The sequence below is a fragment of the Gorilla gorilla genome, chromosome 14 (genome assembly GCF_029281585.2).
Source record: "Gorilla gorilla gorilla isolate KB3781 chromosome 14, NHGRI_mGorGor1-v2.1_pri, whole genome shotgun sequence".
Taxonomy (NCBI): Eukaryota; Metazoa; Chordata; class Mammalia; order Primates; family Hominidae; genus Gorilla; species Gorilla gorilla.
Window position 1 is genome coordinate 78,535,576 of NC_073238.2, and position 25,024 is coordinate 78,560,599.

At 37.8% G+C, this 25,024-nt stretch overlaps 1 protein-coding gene and 1 long non-coding RNA gene across 4 annotated transcripts; both read right to left on the reverse strand.

Annotated features, from left to right (window-relative positions):
• Positions 1-779: 779 nt before the first annotated feature.
• Positions 780-3,979, reverse strand: LOC129526165 (uncharacterized). The gene is made up of 2 exons (XR_008670776.2): positions 3,456-3,979; positions 780-1,159 (listed from the first exon to the last, which is right to left on the reverse strand). It is a non-coding gene; the product is annotated as an uncharacterized lncRNA (long non-coding RNA).
• Positions 3,980-4,630: 651 nt separating this feature from the next.
• Positions 4,631-5,033, reverse strand: LOC109029387 (keratin-associated protein 21-1). 3 transcript variants are annotated; one of them, XM_063697666.1, is made up of 2 exons: positions 4,903-5,033; positions 4,631-4,800 (listed from the first exon to the last, which is right to left on the reverse strand). In XM_063697666.1, exons 1-2 carry the CDS (start codon positions 5,031-5,033, stop codon positions 4,644-4,646), a joined length of 288 nt encoding a protein of 95 aa, XP_063553736.1. In that variant the 3' UTR covers positions 4,631-4,643. The 3 variants fall into 3 exon arrangements, with proteins under 3 accessions (XP_063553736.1, XP_055215622.1, XP_063553735.1); XM_055359647.2 differs by having other exon boundaries at positions 4,631-4,753; positions 4,874-5,033; XM_063697665.1 differs by having other exon boundaries at positions 4,631-5,033.
• Positions 5,034-25,024: the final 19,991 nt, after the last annotated feature.

The following is a 25,024-nucleotide window of genomic DNA, read 5'->3' on the forward strand; positions in this document are numbered from 1 at the left end:
TATGATTGAGAAACCTTTTATTTTGTGCTTGTTGTTGCAATGGAGAGCTTGCCACCTACTATAGAAGCTGAAGATAACGGTAATCATTATCTCGGTCTCTGTTGCAACTAGGGTATGCCCGATGACCTAAGCTCTACCAATTAGGTTAACCCACTCCCCAGAATTTTAATTATGATATAATGATACATTTAAGCACTATAAAATTCTCACTGGTAGCAATAGCAGTAGGGGCAAGATCAAGTTACTGAAACAATAGTGACACCCATGTAAGTTATAGCAACTTATCTTTAATGGTGGTGAGTGTGGTTTCCTCACTGAATCAGTTCCCGGCTCCAGATTTTGGACATTATCCTTGACTGTATAGAAACTAATAGTCTTTTGATGAATTTTTGTTTGTTTGTTTACATTAGGCTTAGGCAAGGGAATTTTTTTTGCCTTGTTGTATTTTGTTTTAACTTTCATTTGCATTATGTGATTGCTCAGGTGGGTACACATTTTCCACGTGTATTAAAAAGTAATATTTCCTCTTTTATGACACTTTGGTTTCAATATTTTGCCCAATATCCCACTGGATTATTTATTTTTTTCTTATTTATTTGTTGGAATTATACATGTATTCTAGATGCCAAACATTTACAAATGTTATAAACACTTATAAAATTTGACCACACCTTCTTTAAATCTGTGGTTTGTCTCTTGATACATAGTTACCATGTTCAGAAATATGGAAGAAACTCTGGAGATTTTGTATAGTGATTAAAATAACTTGGACTGTGGAGTTATTCATTCAAAAATATTTATTGAGTTTGTATCAATCTATATCCATAATGAGTAGAAACCACACAGTTGATTTAGACAGGAGAAATGTAATACAAAAGACTGGTAAACTTTGATAAAACAGTAACTCTAAAATACAAGAAAACTCTATATGGTACCCTGGAGCTGCGGGACAGTATTCAATGAAGAAAAACTTTAGAAGGGGTGTTTTCTCCACAAGACTAGAGTAGTTGAAAAGGGTGCAGTGGCAACCCACTCAGCAGCACCGCGTTTCACTGCTTTGCTCAGGTCAGAGCTATTCGGCAACTGCTGGACAATAACAATGGCAGAAAGCAATTCTCCGCGGCATAGGTTCCACACAGTTGAATCTCTTTCAGTGGATCTAGGTAAAAGGATATAGAAGGAGTGAGCCAATGACAAAGTCTTTTTTTTTTTTTTTTGAGACGGGGTCTCACTCTGTCGCCCAGGATGGAGTGCAGTGGCGTGATCTCGGCTCACTGCAAGCTCCGCCTCCCGGGTTCATGCCGTTCTCCTGCCTCAGCCTCCAGAGTGGCTGGGACCACAGGCGCCTGCGACCACGCCCGGCTAAATTTTGTATTTTTAGTAGAGACGGGGTTTCACCGTGTTAGCCAGGATGGTCTCGATCTCCTGACCTCGTGATCCGCCCTCCTTGGCCTCCCAAAGTGCTGGGATTACAAGCGTGAGCCACCGCGCCCGGCTGCCAATGACAAGTTCTTTTTTTTTTTTTTTAATGACAAATTCTTAACTGCAAGCAGGCCACAGGCAAAAGTTAGCAAGGGCCCAGGTACACAGGTGGGCAGAGGGAATCAAAAAACCTGTGGAGGTATGAAGCCTGGAAATTGTGGTGTCCATGCTGAGAAGGCTGCAGGAAGCCAGCCCCAGCTGTAAGATTCCTGAGGGACCTCAGATTCTGAAGTATAGCACCTCTAGATGTTCTCACACTCACACCACCCACTCACTGTAAGGAGCCAGGCACCATAGGAGAGCCCTTTCCTCTACAACATCTCTCCGGTGCCCTCTACTGAGAAGGCTTGAATACTGTGCTCACTATGAGGAAGTAAATACAAGAGGAATTCCACACATTATGGCAGAGTGATTGCGGGGTAAATTTGGAGCTGAGAGGCAATACATTATTTATTGACAAATATGTGGCATGCTGGCCAGCATAGTAGATGCTAAAATGTCATAGTAAAAATAAGAAAGAAAATTATCTTCCCTATAGAAATTATACTTTTGTAGAAGATATATGATATTATCCAAAGAAATGATTAATAAAACAGTGAAGTTCTATGAAACAAAAATAGAGTGCTATAAAGTGTAATGACATTTATTGAGGTTCAAAGAAAGTCTCCTGAACGACAATCATATGTTTGGGGAATTAATACTTAAGATGTATACTGAATATGTGAATATGAAGTATATCAATATTCCTATAAAGCTTGCATAGTAAACTGTGATAAATGTTTAGAGTTGGCAGTTATTGGCAAGGCAGCTGATAACCGAAATTTAATAATAAATGAGACTGATGAAAGAGTAGAGAAAGATAAAAAGTCACACGAAGGAATCTTTTGATAAACACACCTGAAGAGTTTTAAACTTCTTGCAGGTCAATTAAGATGCAAATTAATATGTATTCAAAAGACAATATGTAAGTCATTCACGATCTCCATTAATATGGCTTGTGGGTGGCAGAATTCAGGTTACAGAGAGTTAAACAAGTAATAATCTCATAGAACCAAAAGTGGAGATCATAACATAAATAACACATTGATTTTAATTTCCAACTCAAATTAAAAATTAGATTTCATATAAAAATTTGGATTATGGGTCCTTTTGAAAAAATGGAAACCTTATCAATCTTTCCCTAAACTGGCTTGAAAAAATATTCAACCGGGTTGCTGCCCCTCCTTGAGATTATAGGGTCCATACATTCTCTCTTTTTTTTTTTTTATTATACTTTAAGTTCTAGGGTATGTGCGCACAACGTGCAGGTTTGTTACATATGTATACATATGCCATGTTGGTCTGCTGCACCCATTAACTCATCATTTACATTAGGTATATCTCCTAATGCTATCCTTCTCCCCTTCCCCCACCCCACGACAGACCCCAGTGTGTGATGTTCCCCTTCCGGTGTCCAAGTGTTCTCATTGTTCATTTCCCACCTATGAGTGAGAACATGCAGTGTTTGGTTTTTTGTCCCTGCGATAGTTTGCTGAGAATGATGATTTCCAGCTTCATCCATGTCCCTACAAAAGACATGAACCCATCCTTTTTTATGGCTGCATAGTATTCCATGGTGTATTAGGGTCCATACATTCTGTATTTCATCACTGTCAGTATTGAACTGCATCACTTTTAATATTTCTACCTGGCCTTTCTAGCACTTGCACTCATGGACTCTGCAACATGCAGTTCTTTAAAGAAGATAATGTGGAAGAGAAAAATGTGGTGTCTGATAGTAAAAGAGGGTTACGGTTTTTTTTTTCTTCTCTTTTTTCTTCTCTTCCTTCTTTAAAGAAAGTCAATAATTGATTGCTGAAACCAAGGTGTATACTGGTTGATATAAATAAGCCCATACATAGAGAGAAATTATAGATAGAACTGAGAAAGTTGAACTCTATTTATGCCTATTTAATTACTGGAATAACACTTACCAAGCTACTTAAACTCTGGTGCTTAATGTCTTCACTTATACAGTGAGAATTAATACCCACTTCCTGAAGTTATCCTGCAGAATAAATGAAATCATGTTTCCAAAGCTTATAAATAGTTCATGACCAAGTAACTATTTAAAAACACATAAAGGAGACACATTATTAATATAGTAATCAACATACCACAGTGGCTGAAAAAGAATTAAACTCAAAGCACTAAGTTAGTCATTACATAATCCCAGGCTGTTTCATTAGGCAGTTGATGGTAACACATGGGGAAAGCAAAGGGACATCAAGACAATAAATCAAATACATTCACGTGCTGCTAAACAACAGGGATATGTTCTGAAAATTTGAGAAATGTATCATAAGGCAATGATGTTTGCCATGCAGATTTCACAGTGTACTTACATAAACCTGTATGGTATAGCTTAGAACACACCTAGGTTATAAGGTATAGCCTATTGCTTGTAGAATACAAACCTGCACAGCATGTTACCATATAGGATAATACAGGCAATTGTAACACAATAATAAATATTTGTGTATCTCAACTTATTGAAATCTAGAAAAGATACAGTAAAACACAGTATAAAATAATAATAATAATAAAACAGTACCTATATAGACCACTTAGCACGAATGGCACTTACAGGGCTGAAAATTGTTCTGGGTGGATCAGTGAGTGATTAGTGAGTGAATGTGAAGGCCTGGGATATTACTGTACACTACAGTAGATGTCTTAAACATTAGGCATTAGGGTAAATGTATAAAATACATTTTATTTCTTCAATAATACATTAAACTTAGCTTACTGATAATTTTTTGCTTTATAAACTATATTTTATTTTAGCTTTTTGACTCTTTTGTACTAAAACATTTTTTTTGGAATAAAGAACCATTTTTATTACAAATGATTGATTTCCCCAATTGTAGATGTTATGATCATTAACACAGTCATAACAGAGAATCAGAGATTAAGGGAGCAAAAGATAACATTTGGAAAACAGTCAGATGACACCGTGGATCCTATGGCCATGATTTCATTCAAAGAAATGTGAGGCTAGAGGTCCAAGACTCTGTCAAGCATGTAATTCTGATATAGAAATCTTGGAGTATGAATCTTTGAATCAATATTATCTTTAGACGTGTCATTTTAGAAGCAAATGGTCCTCTGACAGTGATGTTTTAGCAGGAAGAAGAGCATCTTCTAAAGCAAAATGGCTGGTAGCCACAGTAGCCAGAGCCAGAGCCACATCCACAGCCATAGCCAGTTCCATAACCACAGCCATACCCACAGCCGTAGCCAGTTCCGTAGCCAGTTCCATAACCACAGCCAGAGCCAGAGCCATAGCCACAGCTGTAGCCAGTTCCATAGCCACAGCCAGAGCCAGAGCCATAGCCACAGCTGTAGCCAGTTCCATAGCCACAGCCATAGCTGGAGCCATAGCCACAGCCATAACCAGAGCCATAGCCACAGCCATAGCTGGAGCCATAGCCACAGCCATAACCAGAGCCATAGCCACAGCCATAGCTGGAGCCATAGCCACAGGAGTTGCCGTAGTAGTGGCAACACATGTTGTCAAGAGGAGAGAATTGAGATGGGTTTCAAGAAGATGCTTCTGAGGTGTGGATGTCTTCTACTTCCCTGAGACCTTTATATACTGTCAGTAATTGCCAAAGCATATCATTCATTCCCTGACTTAGCCAACAAATATTTAAACAATTATTATGTGCCAGTCACTGTTGATCATCAATAATATTTTGCTTAAAATGAGCCAATTATTTTGGAGACTCGAGTTTCGTTTCAGGAACATCATTTTAATCTGCTCTGCCAAAGAACCATCTCAGTGAAATCATGTGCCCAAATATAAAGCTGATACTAATTTTCAAAATGTCCTATCAGTAGATATATATCTTACATAACAAGTTTTGGGGGGATCATAACAAAATTTTATCCTTTTTCTCTCTCTTTTTTCCTAAAATATCTACCTCTACCCACAGGGAAAGAGACAACCCTATTCCCTTTCCTGAGTCATTACAACTTCTTTGCCAGACTTCTTTCTCCAACTCACTCTGCACTTCCACACCTACCCCTTGTCCAACCTCCCTCAAATCCCAAGAAACATATTCACATCTGATCATTCAAAGTCAGACTGTATGCTATCTGCAAGTGCTTCTTATATTTTCCTTCCATCCTCCAGGCAAACCAAGACCCTGGGGAGGCAGAGAAGCCCTCCTTTTGTCTCCCATTTCTTCAGCTATATAAGTAATTGTCATGGAGGAGCCTTTTAAAACCTAAACAGCTTCATTTTAAATATACATGTATGTATTTTTTTTGTTGTTATACTTTAAGTTCTAGGGTACATGAGCACAATGTGCAAGTTTGTTGCATATGTATACATGTCCCATGTTACACCAACACCGCTGCACCCATTAACTCGTCATTTACATTAGGTATATATCCTAATCCTATCCCTCTCCCGTCTCCCCACCCCATGACAGGCCCCAGTATGTGATGTTCCCCTTCCTGTGTCCAAGTGTTCTCGTTCAATTCTCACCTATGAGGGAGAACATGAGGCGTTTGCTTTTTTTGTCCCTGTGATAGCTTGCTGAGAATGATGGTTTCCAGCTTCATCCATGTCCTTACAAAGGACATGAACTCATCCTTTTTATGGCTGCATAGTATTCCATGGTGTATATGTGCCACATTTTCTTAATCCAGTCTATCATTGAAGGACATTTGGGTTGGTTCCAAGTCTTTGCTATTGTGAATAGTGCAGGGGGGTGAGGCACCACCCGCGATGTGGGGAGTAAGAGCCAGCCCCTCTTCCCCCCTGGCTCTTAGGACCCCCATCTCAGAGGCGCAATGCATCCCACGTGATGCGGGGAGTACGAGCCAGCCCCTCTTCCCCCCCGGGCTCTTAGGACCCCCATCGCAGGGGGGTGAGGCGCCCCGCGCGATGCTGGGAGTAAGAGCCAGCCCCTCTTCTCTGCCTGGCTCTTAGGACCCCCACCGCAGAGGGGGGAGGCAGCCCCCGAGGGCCGAGGACTGAGATCCAGCCCCTCTTCCCCCCAGACACTCGAGACCCCCATCGCAGGGTGGGGAGGCAACCCCCGAGAGGCGGGGACTGAGAGCCAGCCTCTCTTTCCCCCCTGTCTCTTTTGACCCCCATCGCAGGGGGGCGAGGCGCTCCACGCGATGCGGGGAGTAAGAGCCAGCCCCTCTTCCCCCCTGGCTCCTAGGACCCCCATCACAGTTGGGGGGAGGCAGCCCCGCGCGCCGAGGACTGAGATCCAGCCCCTCTTCCCCCCCGACACTCGGGACCCCCATCGCAGGGTGGGGAGGCACCCCCCGCTATTCGGGGAGTAAGAGCCAGCCCCTCTTCCCCCCCTGGCTCTTAGGACCCCCATCGCAGGGGTGTGATGCGTCAGCGCCCTGGTTAGGAGGAGCTGGCTCCTAACACCAGTTAGAATGGCAATCATTAAAAAGTCAGTAAACAGCAGATGCTGGAGAGGATGTGGAGAAATAGGAATGCTTTCACATTGTTGGTGGGAGTGTAAATTAGTTCAACCATTGTGGAAGACAGTGTGGCGAATCCTCAAGGATCTAGAACAAGAAATACCATTTGATCCAGTAATCCCATTACTTCGTATATATCCAAAGGATTACGAATTATTCTATTATAAAGACACATGCACATGTATGCTTATTGCAGGACTGTTCACAATAGCAAAGACTTGGAGCCAACCCAAATGCCCATCAATGATACACTGGATAAAGAAAATGTGGTGCATATACATCATGGAATACTATGCAGCCATAAAAAGGGTGGGTTCATGTCCTTTGCAAGGACATGGATGAAGCTGGAAACCATCATTTTCAGCAAGCTAACACAGGAACAGAAAACCAAACACAACGTGTTCTCACTCATAAGTGGACATTGAACAGTGAGAACACATGAACACAGGGAGGGAAACATCACACACTGGGGCCTTTTGGGGGATGGGAGTCAAGGGGAGGGATTGCATTAGGACAAATACCTAATGCATGTGGGGTTTAAAACCTAGATGCCGGGTTGATGGGTACAGCAAACCACCATGGCACATGTATACCTATTTTACAAACCTGCATGATCTGCACATGTATCCCAGAACTTAAGGTAAAATTGAAAACAAAAACAAAAATAAAAATATCATTCTATTGTATTACCAGAAAAAGTATCTTTATTTATTTAGGTAATCATTAATTTTTAATAGTGTTTTATAATTTTAGCTGTGTGAAACTTTCACATATTTTATCAGACTTATCTGGAGGTATTTTGTATTTTTTGCTATTATAAGTACCATTTGAAAAAATTCAATTTCATATTGTTCAATGCTCTTGTATAAAATGATTTTAATATTATATATTATATTCGATTTCTGAAACTCTGATTAAAAAAAGATTTTTTTTTTCAGGTTGACTTTAGACATCCTGATAACTACATGCTTTGGCAATGTCTTTTTGCAATAAATCTCCCAAAAGTTCTTGGAGCTTTTTGTATCTGAATATCTAAATCTCTAGCAAGGCCACAGAAGTTTTTTCAATTATTCCCCCAAATAAATTTTTCCAAATTTTTGCCTTCTTTTTTCCCTCAGGAATATGAGTTATTCTTAGATGTGGCCATTTTACTAATCCCCTATTTCTTGGAGACTGTGCATTTCTTTATATTCTTTTTTCTTTATTTTCTTCTGATGGGTTAATTCCAAAGCCTTGTCTTTGAGCTCTGAAATTCTTTATTTAACTTGATCTAGTCTATTGTTGTAATTTTTCACTGCATTCTGTAATTCCCTAAATGTGTCTTTCATTTCCACAAGTTCTGATATTGTTAAAATATCTAACTCTTTAGGAAGTTTTCATTCATATTCTGAATTATTATTTTTAATTTCTTCATGTTGGTGTACACCTTTCTCTTTTATCTCATAGAGTAGTTTAATAATCAACCTTTTGCATTCTTTATCTGGTATGTCAAAGATTTCGCAATGATATAGATTCATAGCTTGAGAGGTAATGTGATCTTTTGGAGGTGTTACATACATACTGTCATATTGCCAGAATTATTTTTCTGGCTCCTTCTCATTTGGGTAGACTATTTCTTCAAATTATTTTTGAATTGACTGTGTTTTTTTTTTAATTTCTTTTTTCCCCTTAAGGATGTGACTTCCATGTTTATAGTTAATTGTGGTGTAATTCAGCTATTGATGTTTTCAGGGGTGAAGACTGTATCAGCTCCTTGGTTATAGAGGGCCTGTGTATGTGGATTCCTCAGATGATGGTGTATGAGCAAGTTTACTGTCTCCTATGAAGCTAGAATGGCAGAGGTCTGTTGAAGCCTATCTCATTCCCTTGTGGTTTTCACTTTATTTATTTTTCCACAGTATTTTATTTATTAGGTTGAATAGTTCAAGCTGCAGTCCAGTAGGGAAGGTGTCCCTGGGTAGAAACAAGTTGTCACTAAAGCAGGTGGGTAAATGCAATATGCAATGATAGACAGAGGTCACAGCCTTGAGGGTGACTGAGGGATCTCCCAATGTAACACGCTGAGGTCTTATCAGAGGGAAGAGTGGGAGCCACCTCAACTCTACTGCCAGGCCAGCAGGAAAGTGATCCATCTTATAGTTGTATTAATCCATCCTTACACTGCTATAAAGAACTACCTGAGACTGGGTAATTCATGAAGAAAAAAGGTTTAATTGACTCACAGTTCCACAGGCTTAACAGGAAGCATGACTGTGAGGCCTCAGGAAACTTAAAATCATGGCAGAAGGTGGAAGAGATGCAAGGACCTTCTTCACAATGGCAGCAGGAGAGAGACACAGAGAGAGAGAGAGCACAAAGGGGTAAGTGTCACACACTTTCAAACCAGATCTCATGAGAACTCACTCACTGTCAGGAGACCACCAAGGGGGAAGTCCTCCTGTATGATTCAATCACTTCTCACCGGGCACCTCCCCAGCATGTGAAGATTACAATTTGAAATGAGATTTGGATGGGGATACAGAGCCAAACCATATCACAGTCATTCTCTTGGCCCAGTATTCTGGCTGTTCAGATCAGACAGGCACCTCTTATCATCTGTAGGAATATCGAGAGGACATTCAAATAGAGAGGAATTGTTACCTTACCCCTCATGCAAGCCTGAACCTGAAGAGCACTCCTTTGGTGGTGATGCAGTCGCCCTGAAGTGTTCCAGAAAGATCGTTTACAGGTACACCCATGCTGATGTCCCATGAGAGAAGTCCCAGCTATGTCTGTAGTGATGAATGAGTGGGAAAAGAAGTCCCCTTCTCCCAGACCTCTCACAAGTATCAGGGTTGCCTGAGTATTTGGATAGAGCTGCAGGTATTCCCCGCTGAGCCCAGCACTGCACCTATGCCTCTACTAAAAGAAACTTCCCACCGGCAGAAAAATTTTGGGACTCAAAGCCTGCCATCTGGATTGTTTTGTCCCACGGAATGTTCCTTTGATGTGGTGCATTCTTCTTTCTCCTAGGAGTAGAATGCCCTGAGAGCTATTCTACCGTGTATGCTGCTGCTCCTCTGGGTCTAGCCATACAGTGGGGCTGCTACACTTCATGTGGATGCTCCGGAATGTCTGCAAGGGATCCAGTGATGTTACCTGTCCTCAAGTCTGTTTATAGTTACACCCATGCTGAGGTCCCATGAGAGAATTCCCGGCTGTGTCTGTAGTGATGAATGAGTGGGAAAAGAAGTCCCCTTCTCCCAGACATCTCACAAGTATCAGGGCTGCCTGACTATTTGGATAGAGCTGCAGGTACCCACAGCAGTGGGTACCAACACCAGCTCTGATGGGGGTGACAGGTTAGTGACATAGACCCTGTGAGTTTCCTTGGTTATAAATATCCTTAGTGTGTTGGATTTCTCCAATGCTGGTTGTAGTAGGAATTAACTGGTCATGTGGAAAGACTCAGGACCTCCTGGTTAGCCAGGGTGTTGAAGGCAATGATGATAGCTGAGGTTATGCACAAATTTTCTCCTTCTTGAGCACTGCATTAATATGCCTGGAGATGACATAATGAATGAACTGTGCCAGCTGACCTCCAGCCAGAAGATGACAGTTGCAAAAGAGTGCCAGTTATGATGGTAACAGTGGGATTTGTGTTTGCCTTATGTTACCTAGGGAGTTATTCTGGATTCTCAAGGAATGACCAGGGACATAGAGCTCCCAAAAGTTTCTGTCTGTTGTGGTAAACTATCAGGGCAGGCTCAGGGGCAAAGCCAGGTGGGGGCTGGATCAGATAGGTCCGTATTCTGTCTTTCCATGCATGGGACAAGCAATAGCCCCTGTGGGGATTTGTTGATGATTCTCTGGCTGCTGGGATAATGTTCTAGGGGGAAGCAAGGCTGCCTTTGTTGCACAGTTTACATAGGGAGTGTGGAGTAGCAGACAACAGTAAGCCTCACCCAGCTCTCATGTAGTTGGCAAGGCAGGTCTCACCCCTGTAGTGGTCTGCTAGCTACAGCTAGCTAAATTCCAGGCATTCTGCACTTAGAAATCAAAACTGTCCCAGGCCATAAGCCTGACTTTCAGATCATGCTCCTCCTTGACCAACTGTTAAGCAATGGTGCCCAGCTCCATCACACGTAGCTGCAACACACTTCCCACTCACCCCCTGGTTCTGGCCAAGGGAGTTCATGACCACTCAATTATATTGTGAATTTTAGCTGGGAGCTTCTCTTAAGCTGTTACCACTGCCTTATTTAGCTGGCAGACTTCCCTGAGGTCTCCTATGAGGTAGAGTCAGAAACGGTCTCCCTCCACCTACACTGGAGACTGGGAATGCACGCAAGGCTCTTCCAGTAGCTGTACCTACTTTTATATTCCCCATTGCTTCCTAAATCAGTTCCAGTGCTGGGTAGGGTTAAGGCCTTCCCTCGTGGCCTGGGTTGCCAGGTTCCCTGCTGGAAGTATATATCCTGGAGGCGGTTCATCTCCCTCTCAGATTCTGGGAACTTACAGTTTTCCACCAGGCTCACAGTATAGCATGCAGCCTGCAGCTTTTTTTTTTTTTTTTTTTTTTCAAAGAGTCTGGGGTTTCTTTTAGTTTTTCTAAGTTCCTGAATCTCTTTTTGGAAAAAAGTTCATAGTGTGAGACTCTACACATTAGTTTGTCTTTCTATGTGGGAGAGGCATGCCAACAATGCATTTTTTTCGTTAGATCCTTGTTCTATAAGTTTTTTTCTGTTTTTTTCCTTCTCTTTTTCCTTCCTTCCTTCTTTCCTTCCTTCCTTCTTTTTTTTTTTTTTTTGATGTAGTTTAGCTCGTTAGCCAGGCTGGAGTGCAATGGTGGACCTCGGCTCACTGCAACCTCAGCCTCCTTGATTGAAGCAATTCTCCTGCCTCAGTCTCATGAGTAGCTGGGACTATAGGTGCATGCCACCACACCTGGCTAATTTTTTTTTTTTTTTTGTATTTTTAGTAAAGACGAGGTTTTGCCATGTTGGCCAGGCTGCTCTCAAACTCCTGACCTCAGATGATGCACCCGCCTCAATTTTAATTGTTATTTTCTTTACTTTTAAAACATTTTATTAAAAATGAAAACACAAACACACATGTTATCCTGGGCCTACACAGAATCAGGATCATCAATATCATTGTCTTCAACTTCCACATCTTGCCCACTGAAAGGTCATGTTGGACAACATGTGTGGAGCTGTCATCTCCTATGATAACAATGCTTTCTTCTGAAATATCTCCCTAAGGAACCAGCCTGAGGCTCTTTTACACTTAACTTTATTTTTATTTTTTAAGTAGAAGGAATACCTAAAATAACTATAAAAGTATAGTAGAGTAAATACATAAACCAGTAACATGGTAGTTTATAATCATTATTAAGTATTACATACTATACATAATTATATGTGCTATACATTTATGAAGGTAGGTTCATTTACACCAGCATCACCACAAACATGTAAGTAATGTGTTGTCCTGTGAAGTTGTGATGGCTACAGCATCACTAGAGGGCAGAAATTTTACAGTTCCATTACAATCTTATGGAACCACCATCCTATATGCAGTGGATTATTGACTGAAACTTCATTACATGGTACGTGACTGTAATGTACATTAACTGTCTTAAATAAAAATCTAAAAGTTTTTAATCTTTTATTTCTTGCCTTACTGCTGTTCTTTTTAAAATTATTCATTTTAAATAACTAGAAATACTTATATTGAAAAAGCTCCCAAATCAAGATTCTAAAAATATATGGCACCTATTCTAACAAAATATTCTCAGGGGAATTTTGAAAAGTTCTAAAACGACCCCTCAAAAATGCCCACCACAATTATTTTTATATGGCTAGTAATACATCATGTACACATTCTTAGAATGGTAAATTTTAGGGGTATATCTATATTATTAGATGAAAAGATAAAGCACTGTTTGATTAAGTATTTATATAGTGTTATTTTCTCTCATTTTGGCAACATAGTGATTATTATAGATATATTTCTGGTCAAGGTCAAAATACTATTCTAATACTGACACAATTTATTTTACATGTTAGACATAAATTCTCGCTTTCATTTAAAAAGTTTTATGTTATGTCTGAGACATTATGTTCAGAACTATTTTCACAATGTCAACTAATATTTGAGTAAGTTTTGCTTTGAAAATTTCCTAGACAAGTAACTAGATTTTATTTAATGCATTCAATATTTAAACTTTTTGTTAACACAAATTTATTATTATAGTAAATCAGATATTCCATAAATAACTATCTAAAAATGTACTTACCAAAAAATATAGGTAATAGAAGCACTCGGGCTGAAAATATCACTAATGAAATATTATATAGGGATTTTTTTATTCCTGTGATTAGCAGTTCTTGAGCTTTTTATTATTTGAGAAAGAGCAGTAATCTTAGAATTTATTTCTCTACATAGATAAAGTCTGAAGAGTACATATGTATGAAATAATCAGTACACACACAGCACTCAAGCCATGCTTTCTATATCTTGCACTTTTGCCATTAATGTGTAGATGGAGAGGCATGCATAGATTTTTTTATTGTTTTCATTTTTTATTTTGACATGTAAATTTGAGTTAAGTATAAAAATTCAAGCTATATCTTTACTGATTAAAACATTTCTGGTAGAATCATTGCGGGTGAGTGAAAGAACAAACAGAAATCAAAGGAGAAAACTTATTTCAATTGATCGCAGAAGAGTGAAATTGTTACAAAACCCCCAAATTTAAGTTTGAGTACCCAATGCACAATAAGCCAAACACTGATACATCAGCGCTTAGGAAGAGAGAAAGGCATTATTTGATTTGGCCAAAATGAGAGAGTGCGAGAGGCAAATTCTCAAATCCGACTCGCCTTTGAACATAACCAGAAGCTTTTATGAGTAAGGTCGGTATGCGGGAGGTGAGATCTCCTGGTCAAAGCTGTGTCCATCCCTCCTCTGATCAGACTTCTGGATGCCATCAAGGAGGTCCGCATAACCTAAGATTATTGTTCTTTAAAACAAAAACAATCTCATTAATCTTGTAGGCAACACTTGGGGGTTAGAATATGAAGTTAATCAATTACTAGTGACTATCTTCTATCAAAATGACTGTGTGCAAGCAAGCATGCATGCAGGAAGAAAAGGACAAAGAGAAAGAAAATAAGTGAAACAAACACCTTATGATTTTTATAAGTTACAAACTGATATAAATGGGATTCAAGGACAAAATAGAAGTTTTAGTAGTATTAGCATGTGTCACCTGTTCGTGAGGCCTCTAAAACCTGCTTATACATACTCAATTTTAGTACACCTCTACACTTCGTGGACATTAGCATATATGCAATTGCTTTACTTACAGACTGAAAATTCAGGAAAGTAAGCATCACAAAAAATTAAGCAAAAGATAGAGAATATGTTTGTGTGAGTGTATGTAAGCATCCTTCTCAAGTCTCCTAGATATCTAAGATACAATAAACATGAACTTGATGGCACATTAACAGTGACACTTAGTTTCCAAGTTAAGCTTCTTCTTTAGATGCTTTGGCTAACAATGACAATTATACACTTTAGGCTGACTTAAAATTCTTTCATTTTACCAACTTTACAAATGTGATATTATATTGATATAAGTAAAATAGTGAATGTTTTTATGCTTGTTTTATCTCTTGCCTTTGAATTACAACAAAAACTTAAGAAAAGCTAAGTTATTTAAAAGGAGAAGACAGAAAGAAAATAGGTAAATTGCTATTTTATTTCCTATTCAAAATATTCTAAATAAGAATCAGTATGTTAAATGTTACTAGCAACCAAGGATAGTAATGCCCATTTATTACTATTTTACACATAAGAAACTGAGACAATGAAGTTAGGTCAGTTGCCCGTAGCACTCACTCCTAGCTGAGAGCTCAGCTGGGATGAGAATCTCCTTTTTAAAATTTTTTTTTCTAAAGTCTGTAATGTTCCTATCATCCAAGGTTCTCTCTAAAACATAAAATTGTCCAGAATTAATTACTGTTGCATATGCCGTCAATTCTAAACACTTTGAAAGTCATTTTTATTGACCTTGTCAAGATGTTATGCTACACTGATTAAAATATAGTTGACAGTTAATACTTGATAAAGATCCCCTTTGAGTATTGTGGTCATTGATGGATTCACATGCTATTAGAAACTCTACATTTTTCAGTAAAATTTAGATAAAATTTTAGATTTTTTATCTCCAACACAAAAGAAAATATTTCTTGTAGTTTTAGGAAAGTTGATATAATTGTCAAACCATTCGTATAAACAACCTATTGAATTTACTTTAATGTCAATAGTGGCCCATCAATATAGATTAAGCCACATGTAAATCTTTCATATGACACTTTCAAATAATTACATTTTAAACATTTACATTTCAACACAGTGGGATAGTGTAAACTTCATCTAGCAAAGGTAGTACTATTTATATTACATTCCCTATTACATTTTGCCTATCAATGTATGTGAAAGTTAAAATATTGATCTGTACTCTACTGGTGTATAATCATTAATAATCAAGAATAATGAAGAGTCATTATTAAAATAGCAACAAATAATCTTTAATTTTTGAGATATTGAAAATTTGGAATAACATCATTTATTTAAAATATGAAATATATGCACATTAATGTAACATTTAGCTTCCTTAGAATATTCCCATATAAGAGAAGGCTATAAGTAAATGAATACATAAATATAAAGAACATATTTACTTTTTTTTTCTATGCAGGAGTCCATTTAACAAAGTATAACGGAAGATAAGTTTCTTGAAACATTTTTAAAAGTGCAATATAGGTACGCATTCTGATTTCTTACTATCCGTCCTTATATATACCAAGTTTGACATTACCTCTGCCAAAACAGAGAATGGCATATCCTGTCAAGCACCTAATGTTTTCTGAGTAAACTCTTGTTTTGAATGATATTACTGAATCAGGTTAATCGAATGATTCCATTAAAGGTGTTTTCACAGCCTGAGTTTCTGCTGTTATATTCAATTGTTTTAATTACCTTGATCTTCATTAGATTTAAATGTTCTTTTTTTCCGTTTGCTAAACATAGACTCAAGTTTCATATTATAATAACCTGAAAGTAAATCAAAGAGGAAAATTTAAAAATAGACTAATTAATTGTGATGCCTTTATATTCCACTGATTTTTTTATTAGAGAAGGTTTAAATTGTTCATCTTCACATTTTATCACTTCATTAGGAAAAGCAACCTGTATTACCCAAGTTCAAAACTAACATCCAACAGGAGCCGTAAACTCTGATCTTGCTAGATTGAGCACTGCCCTTGATCTTCTTTCTCATAAATACGGAGATAAAATAGAGACTCAGCTGGATGCACCCTTTAGCAATTATTTCCCCTATGATCTTAACACTAGGATAACAGGCCACATGTGAAAAGACTTATGCACTCTGATAAAGATTCTCAGTACAAATTCGGTTTTACTGTATTTCATTCTGACATTTCTTACACAGGTGTATTTTTGGTGACTTGCTTATTTAAGAGGTGCCACTTCTTATAGATGGCTAACTATTAAACTTTTTGAAATTTTGGCTTTATTCTGCTTTTGCCATGACATAATTAAAAAAAAAAAGCAATGTCTGCCTGAAGTGATAATTGCATCATTTACATACTGTGAAAATTCAGGAAGGAGAAAGTCGGTTCTATTGTGTATTACAATGAAAAGATTAGACATGAGAATGATATTTATCAAGATATTTATAAATAAATGCTCTGACTTCATGTCTTACATGTCATGCCAATATTTATTATAGAATCTGAGAATATAAATACTTACTCCTTATTTAATGTGAAGATAATCCAGTGCAAGGATGAGAAAGCACTCCATAGTTTAGTTTTGTTTCCCTGGCAGATTTTAATGTAGCTTTAAAATCCACACTGAACTTAATATTTTGTACTACTATATTTTACTCTTAAGGTTTTATTTCTAAATAATCATTTTAATTTTACACGTATATTATATTATTGTCTGAGATCATGTCTATGTCTTTCCAAAACTTTGCTAATGAAGAAACTTTAAACTCGAAGTTTTGCATTTACTTTACCTGAACTTAACCCATAAAGTATTATGAAAGTATTTCTTCCCACTCATGACACTTTGTCACATTCATTTATACTGATTATTTTTAGTATTCTATAACTAATCTGGAATATGTGAAAAGGTCATCTTTCCTCATATGGGATATATAAAGCATCAGGCAAAAATGGCATCTCGAAACACAGTTCTGAAAATAAAATAAATTATCAAAAAACAGATGCTGGTTTTCAGGGTCGTAATATCTCATAATCAAATTTTTTACTTGAAGGAGGCACTTCCTTGTGAGTTCTTGATTTATATCATCCAGAAAACCTCCCCACGAAGGAAAATGCTTTTGATATTTTTCTTCCTCCCGGTTAGCTATCCAGGCTCATCAATAATTTCTCTTGAGCATGACATGAGAGATTTCTACTATAATATAATGATGTCCATCATTAAAAATTTCTACTGAAAGATAATTCCAACTGTGAGATTATAATTCTTAGAAGTGTAGTTCTAGGAGTATAAAATATTCCATTAATAACAGATTATTGACTGTATGGTCAAGCAAAAAATGTCATAACATGAAAAGCAAATACAAAAGTGAGAGAAGAATGCTTCTTCCCCAAATGTATTCTTATGGTGAAAAAGGCCTGTTTAAATCACTATTTCTAGGAATACAAAGAGGCTCAGAGATTTTATTTTTTCTAAGTCTTCCTCAGCTCTTCTCCCTCCTGCTTGCAGTTCTCAGAATTTATCAAGAATGCAACATCCAGAGATAAAGGGGAGATGTCTGAAATAACCCAGACTATGTCCTTATTCCTCTCAGAACAGGATGTTCTGCAAACCTGAACTCAGTGTGACAAGTCGTTTCCAATGTAAAACCCACAATGGAGTGCTCTCAGGTCCCTTAGCTGCAGTGTGTTGTGAGGCATGCACAGACGAGACTATTTAACCTATGCAGTTTTCCTGAACTTTGGAGTTCAGCTTGCAATGGATCCTAGGGATTGTTTATCCTTGATGCCTATCTGCGAATGATATGTATACTTTGCTTGACTTGTTGTGCCAGTATTCTGTCTCAGCAGACTCATGCAGTTGATAGAAAACCTTTAGGGTGAATCATTGCAAGGAAGCAAGAATGGAAACTATAAGACCTCATAAGGCCTCAAAGTGACACAACATCATTTTGCGACTTTGTATTGGTCTGTGTGAGTCACAAGGCCAGTTCAGGTATTAGACGTGGGAAAATGGCTACTCAGCAGCAATCAACTTACTGGGTTGTGGACAGACGAAGGGTGATTTAATCAGGACCATTATTGTGAAAATCTACCTTATCTGCAAAGAGTATTATTAAATTGACATAAGCAATGGTAAAATGTAATTTAAATACAATTTTGATGTAAACTCAAGGGGTAACGCTATTTTTTATCACCATTTATTTTCTATCACCATTTATTTTTTATCACTATTTATTTTCTATTTCTATCACTTGACCTTAACTAGCACTAAAACCATGTAGCGTTTCTTTTTAAAAAATTTGTCTATCTGGGTGATAGCCACTGTTTTAACAATAAATAGTTATTAAAATGGATGTATATAATTAATAATTTATCATTGAGAACTAAAAATGGACAAGGATAATCTGCAGACCTCTGTGAAATAAAAATAGACCTATGTTTATCACTATGTGGTACATTCCCCCAAAAAGTACTTATGTCAAATATTGCTAAGAATATAATATAGGATATTGGAATGAGAAGTAAGAGCTTTCATGAAAGAACAGTTTGAAGTGAATTGGAGAAAATTTTCAGAAGTGTGCAGTTTGTTATAATTTGTATTGTATATTTAATAAGATTAATTTATTTAAATATATTTAGTTGACATAAAAATTGTATATATATTATGTATACATATATATATTGGATACCAATTGTATGTATAGTATATATTAACGCATCTATCACGACACACAGTTACCATTTGTGTATATGCATGTGCATGTGTGTGTGTGTGTTTGTGTAGGATACTTAAAATTTTCCTTATCAAATTTCAAATAAAAATACAATATTGTCAACTATACTCACCATGCTCTATGTTAGTCCCATAACTTACCTTACAACTGAAAGTTACCAACATTTTCCCAATCCACTTCCCCACAAGCCTCTGACAACCACCTTTTCACTCTCTGCCTTTATGAGTTCTATTTTTTCAGATTCTACATAAAAGTGAGATCATGCAGTGTTCATTTTTCTCTGTCTGAGTTATTTACTTAGTGATTGTTGTTGCAAATGGCAGGATCTTCTTCTTTGAGTGAGATTTTTGAGATGCCTATATGTAAGGGGAAATGAAAGGATTACTTACAATTTCTGTTCTTTCTGAAGGTAATATTTTTTCTGTATTTTTAAACTTAAGATATTTACATATCATAAATCACATCCAGGAAGTTTAGTAGAGGGTGGGGTTTTTTTAAAAAAATTGTTATCTATATTATTATGCTGTTTAATAATTATTACATATATATGCATTTAATAAAACTGTAAGAAAAGAGAGATTATCATCAAATTTCATAACTATTTTCATGGTTACATAACATTTTTCTGCCTACTGATCTTGCTCTTTCTCTAGTTCAGGATGTTGATTATTTCATGCTGTTAAGAATATTTGATACAATCCCATGATCAGCAAGACCCTAGGAGAAAATGAGAAGGATTGTGTCAATAGAGAGGCTGGTGCTCTCCCACTGCCTTTTATTGTTTGTACATTGCATTTCTTGGGTTTCAAAATAAAAGACTTTACTCTGTCCATAGTGTTTATTATTATTATAGATTTTAATAACAGAAATGTAGAGATTATATACATAACGCATCCCCACATTTGATAACATGAATATAGAGTTGGTAATGATTACAAATGCTCCTTCTAAAATATCGAATAAGATGTACTGATTAGTTATCACTTGCTTTTAATGATTTATGTGTGTTGCGCTTATGAACTGAGAAACCAAAGCTCTCTCTGATACATTCTTATGACTGACCTGCAGATAGAATATAATCAGTCAAAAACTTGAGCATCATTTCCCAAAGAAAATCAATATTTATTAAGACATGAGTTATATAGTGTTATAAAATAATTTTAAATAGCTCCTTGGAAAACCAGTGTATATTGTTAGAAATTGAAAACGATACTGAAATTTTAAATTACAAATAGAGTAAAATTGATAAATGGAATAATTTCATAAATTATAGTAAGTGTGATATCATGAGCCCACTTCAATTTTTCTATGGCCCATAAAATTTCTCTAGGAGTCTATCTGCATGAAGGATTGAGGAAACTCCCCAAAAAAGTGGGAGAGATAGTGAGGAATGTTTTTTATGTGCAGTGCTGTAAGTTTAAGAGAAAGAAAATGAAAGATATTTAACAGACCATGGTGCATGTCATTTAGAATAAAAGTCTCCCACCCATTTTCCACACAAACACACACATTCTTCACCTCTAACTCTCTAGGGAATAAGTAGAGTGAATTGTTAAAAAGAACGTAAAAAAAATTTTCAAACTAAATAGCTGTGAGAAGACTCCAATAACAACCCAATGGTGCCTTTGTAGCAAAATAATAGAATGTGTCACAAAAGTGGAAATAGGAGTTCTGTCTCCTTGGGTGGGATGAATTCAGGGCAGGACACTGATGTTGTCAGGTTATTTCTGTGATACTAACAGAAGGCAGATGCTGTGCTACATGTGTTGCCTTCTGCAAAAACAGGGTTACTGAGCAGCATCTAACAAAGAGCCTGATACCTATTAGTATTTAATTATGTATGTAATCAATGAAACTGAACTGATACTGTTGCATATCCTAGCTTAAGAAAGAGATAATGATTTATTCAATTGCACTAACAATGTCTTGAGTGGTGCAGCAGTGCAGGTGGTAGGAATTGTAGAACTTGTATTTAATACTTATGAATAATTTTAGCAGCTCCAGAAAGTAACTCTGGTAACTTTAAAAGGAACATGATTCAAAAGCATTATAATAACATTTAGTTTCCTTTATGATCATCTTTTTCAGGTATCAAGAATGGTGCTTCCTTCATGAATAGTACAGGCCTTGCCAACGGATGAAATTGACAGAAATAAGAGGGAATTATTTAATTTACTTTGGAGGTTGAGAGAGACTTTTCTTAAACACACAATAAATGCATCATAGGGGTTCCGATGTTTCTGGCAAGATTATGAAGATAGACTGATTGGTGTTCATGTATTGTGATGGTAGAGACTGAGATCAGCAAAATATTATGCAGTTGACATCTTACACGAAGAATTTGGAGTATGGACATTACATGATTGTCTCTCAGCCACCCTATGGAAAACTGAATTGTCTGGCTCTACCTACCTGGAATTTCAACCCATAAATTTAACTCAATTATTTGTAGCAGAGGTTCTTAAATAAAGCAGCATTATTTAGAATTATCTTTGAATCTTTAAAGATATACTGATGTCCAGAACCCATACTCCATGATTTTGAGGTGAGGCCAAAGCATGGATTCTTAAAATTCTCTCCAAATAATTGAAATATGCAGCCAGGCTTGGGAACCACTTACTTGGAAGAAAGTTTGTATGCTCCAGTGACAAGAGTAGCACATCTTGGTCTTCTGAATTAACCTCACTGGCTAATAGCAATGAGTCATAATTAATAAGAACTTTTAAAATAGAACTGTGTTTTGGATGAATTAATCAAGTAAGGTTATAGAGTAGAGCTTTCTATCACTAGTTACCTTAGTTTACAGGTATTTCTCATAGAGAAATTATATGGGCTCATTGGTTTACTTCTTATTTAGAAAACTAAATATTAAAAAACATACACATTAATATTAATAGTCAAATGGAGGAGAGGCTTCATGATGGCTGACTAGAGGCCTCTGGTACTTACCTTCTCCATAAAGAAGAAACAAAATAGCAAGTAGATAATTCAAATATCTCATTTAAGACAGGACACTGCGATTCAACTGAGAAGTGATGTAAAAAACTGAAAGCAAGGAAGGAGACAGAAGTGAGGCAGCCTGACTGGCCAGGATTGCCTAGAAGCCTGGAGAGGCTCCCCAATATGGGATACAGTAAGTGAGAGAACCCCAGTGGTCTACATTACCACGGAAAACTCCTGCAATTCCTGCCATGGGAGTGCACCTTGACTCTTCTGGTCCCTGAGACTTAACATAGGAAGGTGCATGCAATGACATTGCTTCAGAGAGGAAGCTCACACTGGGTCCCACATATCTCCACAGTCATAAGCAGCTACAGCAAGGCACCATTTTGAGAAATAAGCTCCCACTATACATCATTTTGCCCTGGGGACTAAAAATTTCTGCATCTCCACATCCTGGGAGCCCCACTGACATCAGTTACCTGCAGCCACCATTGTGGTTGGCTACTGCTGCCAGGGCTGAATTATGAGCCACTTGCAGTGACCCCTGCAGCAACAGAGCCATTGTGCATAAACAAGGGACCTGGGAACAGGTTACCTCACCTGTAGTCACCAACTGGGGTCTTAGTACATGCTCCCTAGTCACCTACCTATGGTTGCTGCCATTGGAAGGAACGTTGCTCACCTTCCTCAATAGCAGAGCCATAGCACAGCCACTGTCACCCCAACCTGAGTATTCCACTGAGGGAATCGGGATAACCCTGCACCTGTCTACCACAGCCAGTACCTGCACCCACCAATGTGGGACCTGAGGACAGGTGCACCTGGCCCAGTTCTGCCCATGCTCTGCCCCCATGAGTGCCAAAGCATGCCATCTGAGACTTGGGGATAGCCCAGCCAAGGCAACGTGGTTTGTACCTGTGCATTCCTCACAAGAACCTGAGGTTGGGATCACTCTACCTGCCATTACCAAAATAGCTGGAACCCACCTGCACATGCCACCTGCAGACCTGGGGAGTGGCCCACACAGCCACCACCAAAATCAGTATGGCTTTTGACAGCCAGAGGGTTGTCCGACCATGTTATTGCCATTGCCTATGCTATGCATTTTGCCCAGGGTCACAAGTCACAAGAACCCACCCACCTACCCCTCCCACTACTGCCACTTCCAGCATTTAAGCAAGTGGCCCAAGAATCAGCTCACCTGACCAGGTAAAACCAGTGGCAGTGTATACCACTCAAGGGCCCAATGACAAGCAACCTGCCACTGAAACCACTGTGGCCTGACAACGGGCCCAGCTGGCCTAACAATTCCCAGTAAAAGATTATAATAACCTGCATTAAAACTGCACCTCAGCCATTGAAGAAATCACAGCACCAGTAATACTGTTTATAGCTGAAGAAAACACATGAAGACGACATTACTATATGCATCCAGAATCAAAGCCAAAGTACCCTACCCACCTGATGTAGTTTGGATATTTGTTCTTATTAAATCTCATGTTGAAATTTAATACTTAATGTTAGAAATGGTGCCTAATGGGAGGTGTTTGGCTCATGGGGGCAGATGCCTCATGAATGGCTTGATGTCCTCTCTGAGATAATGAGTGGGCTTTCACTCTATTCACACAAGAGCTGGATGCTCAAAAGAGTATCTCACACTTTCTCGTGCTCCCTCTTGCTCCCTTTTTTGCCATGTGACACCTCCCCCCCTCGCCATTTGCCTTCTGTCATGATTGGAAGTTTCCCGAGGTACTCACGAGAAGCAGATGCTAGAGCCATGCTCCTTGTACAGCTACAGAACCATGAGATAAATAAACATCTTTCCTTTATAAATTACCCAGTATCAGATATTCCTTTATAGCAACACAAATGGATTAAGACACCAACTAACATAATAGATACATCTTCAGAATAAAGCCCGCCCCATGAAAGCAACTTCAAAACATTGGAAGAAGCAACCCTTACACTAGAAGCACAGAAATCAGTGTAAGAACACAAACAACATAAAAATATTAAGGAAATATCATACCTTTCAAGGAAATGGTGTTTCTCTAGCAATAGATTCCAATGAAAAAGAAACTTATGAAATTCCAGAAAAAAAAGATATTAACAAAGTTCAGTGAGATACAAAAGAACACAGAAAAATAATACAAATAAATCAGAAAAGCAATTCAGTGCATACATGAGAAACTTACCAAAGAGATAGAAATCATTAAAAAGACCCAAACAATCCTGGAACTGAAATAGTCAAAGAAAAATAAAGAAGAATGAAAAAGAATGAATAATGCCTACATGACATATAGGACACCATAATGCAACTAAATATTCAGATTTTTAAGTGTCATAGAAGAGGAAAAGTAAACAAAAGGGATAGAAAACAAATTTAACAAAGTAGCTGAAAACTTCCCACACCTAGCAAGAGATTTAAACATTCAGATGCAGACAGCTCACAAATTCCCAACAGATATAATTCAAAAATATCTTCTTCATGGGACATTATAGTCAAATTTTCAAAAGTTAAAGAGATATAGTATACGTGCCACATTTTCTTAATCCAGTCTATATACACCATGGAATACTATGCAGCCATAAAAAATGATGAGTTCATGTCCTTTGTAGGGACATGGATGAAATTGGAAACCATCATTCTCAGTAAACTATCGCAAGAACAAAAAACCAAACACCGCATATTCTCACTCATAGGTGGGAATTGAACAATGAGATCACATGGACACAGGAAGGGGAATATCACACTCTGGGGACTGTTGTGGGGTGGGGGGAGGGGGGAAGGATAGCATTGGGAGATATACCTAATGCTAGATAACGAGTTAGTGGGTGCAGCGCACCAGCATGGCACATGTATACATATGTAACTAACCTGCACAATGTGCACATGTACCCTAAAACTTAAAGTATAATAAAAAATAAAAATTAAAAAAAAAACAGATATAGTAAATTATTGAAAAAGCAAGATAAAAGAAGCTAGTCATTTATAAGAGAGCGATAATTGGACCAACAGCAAACTTTTCAGCGGAAACTTCAATGGCCAGGAGAGAACAGAATAGT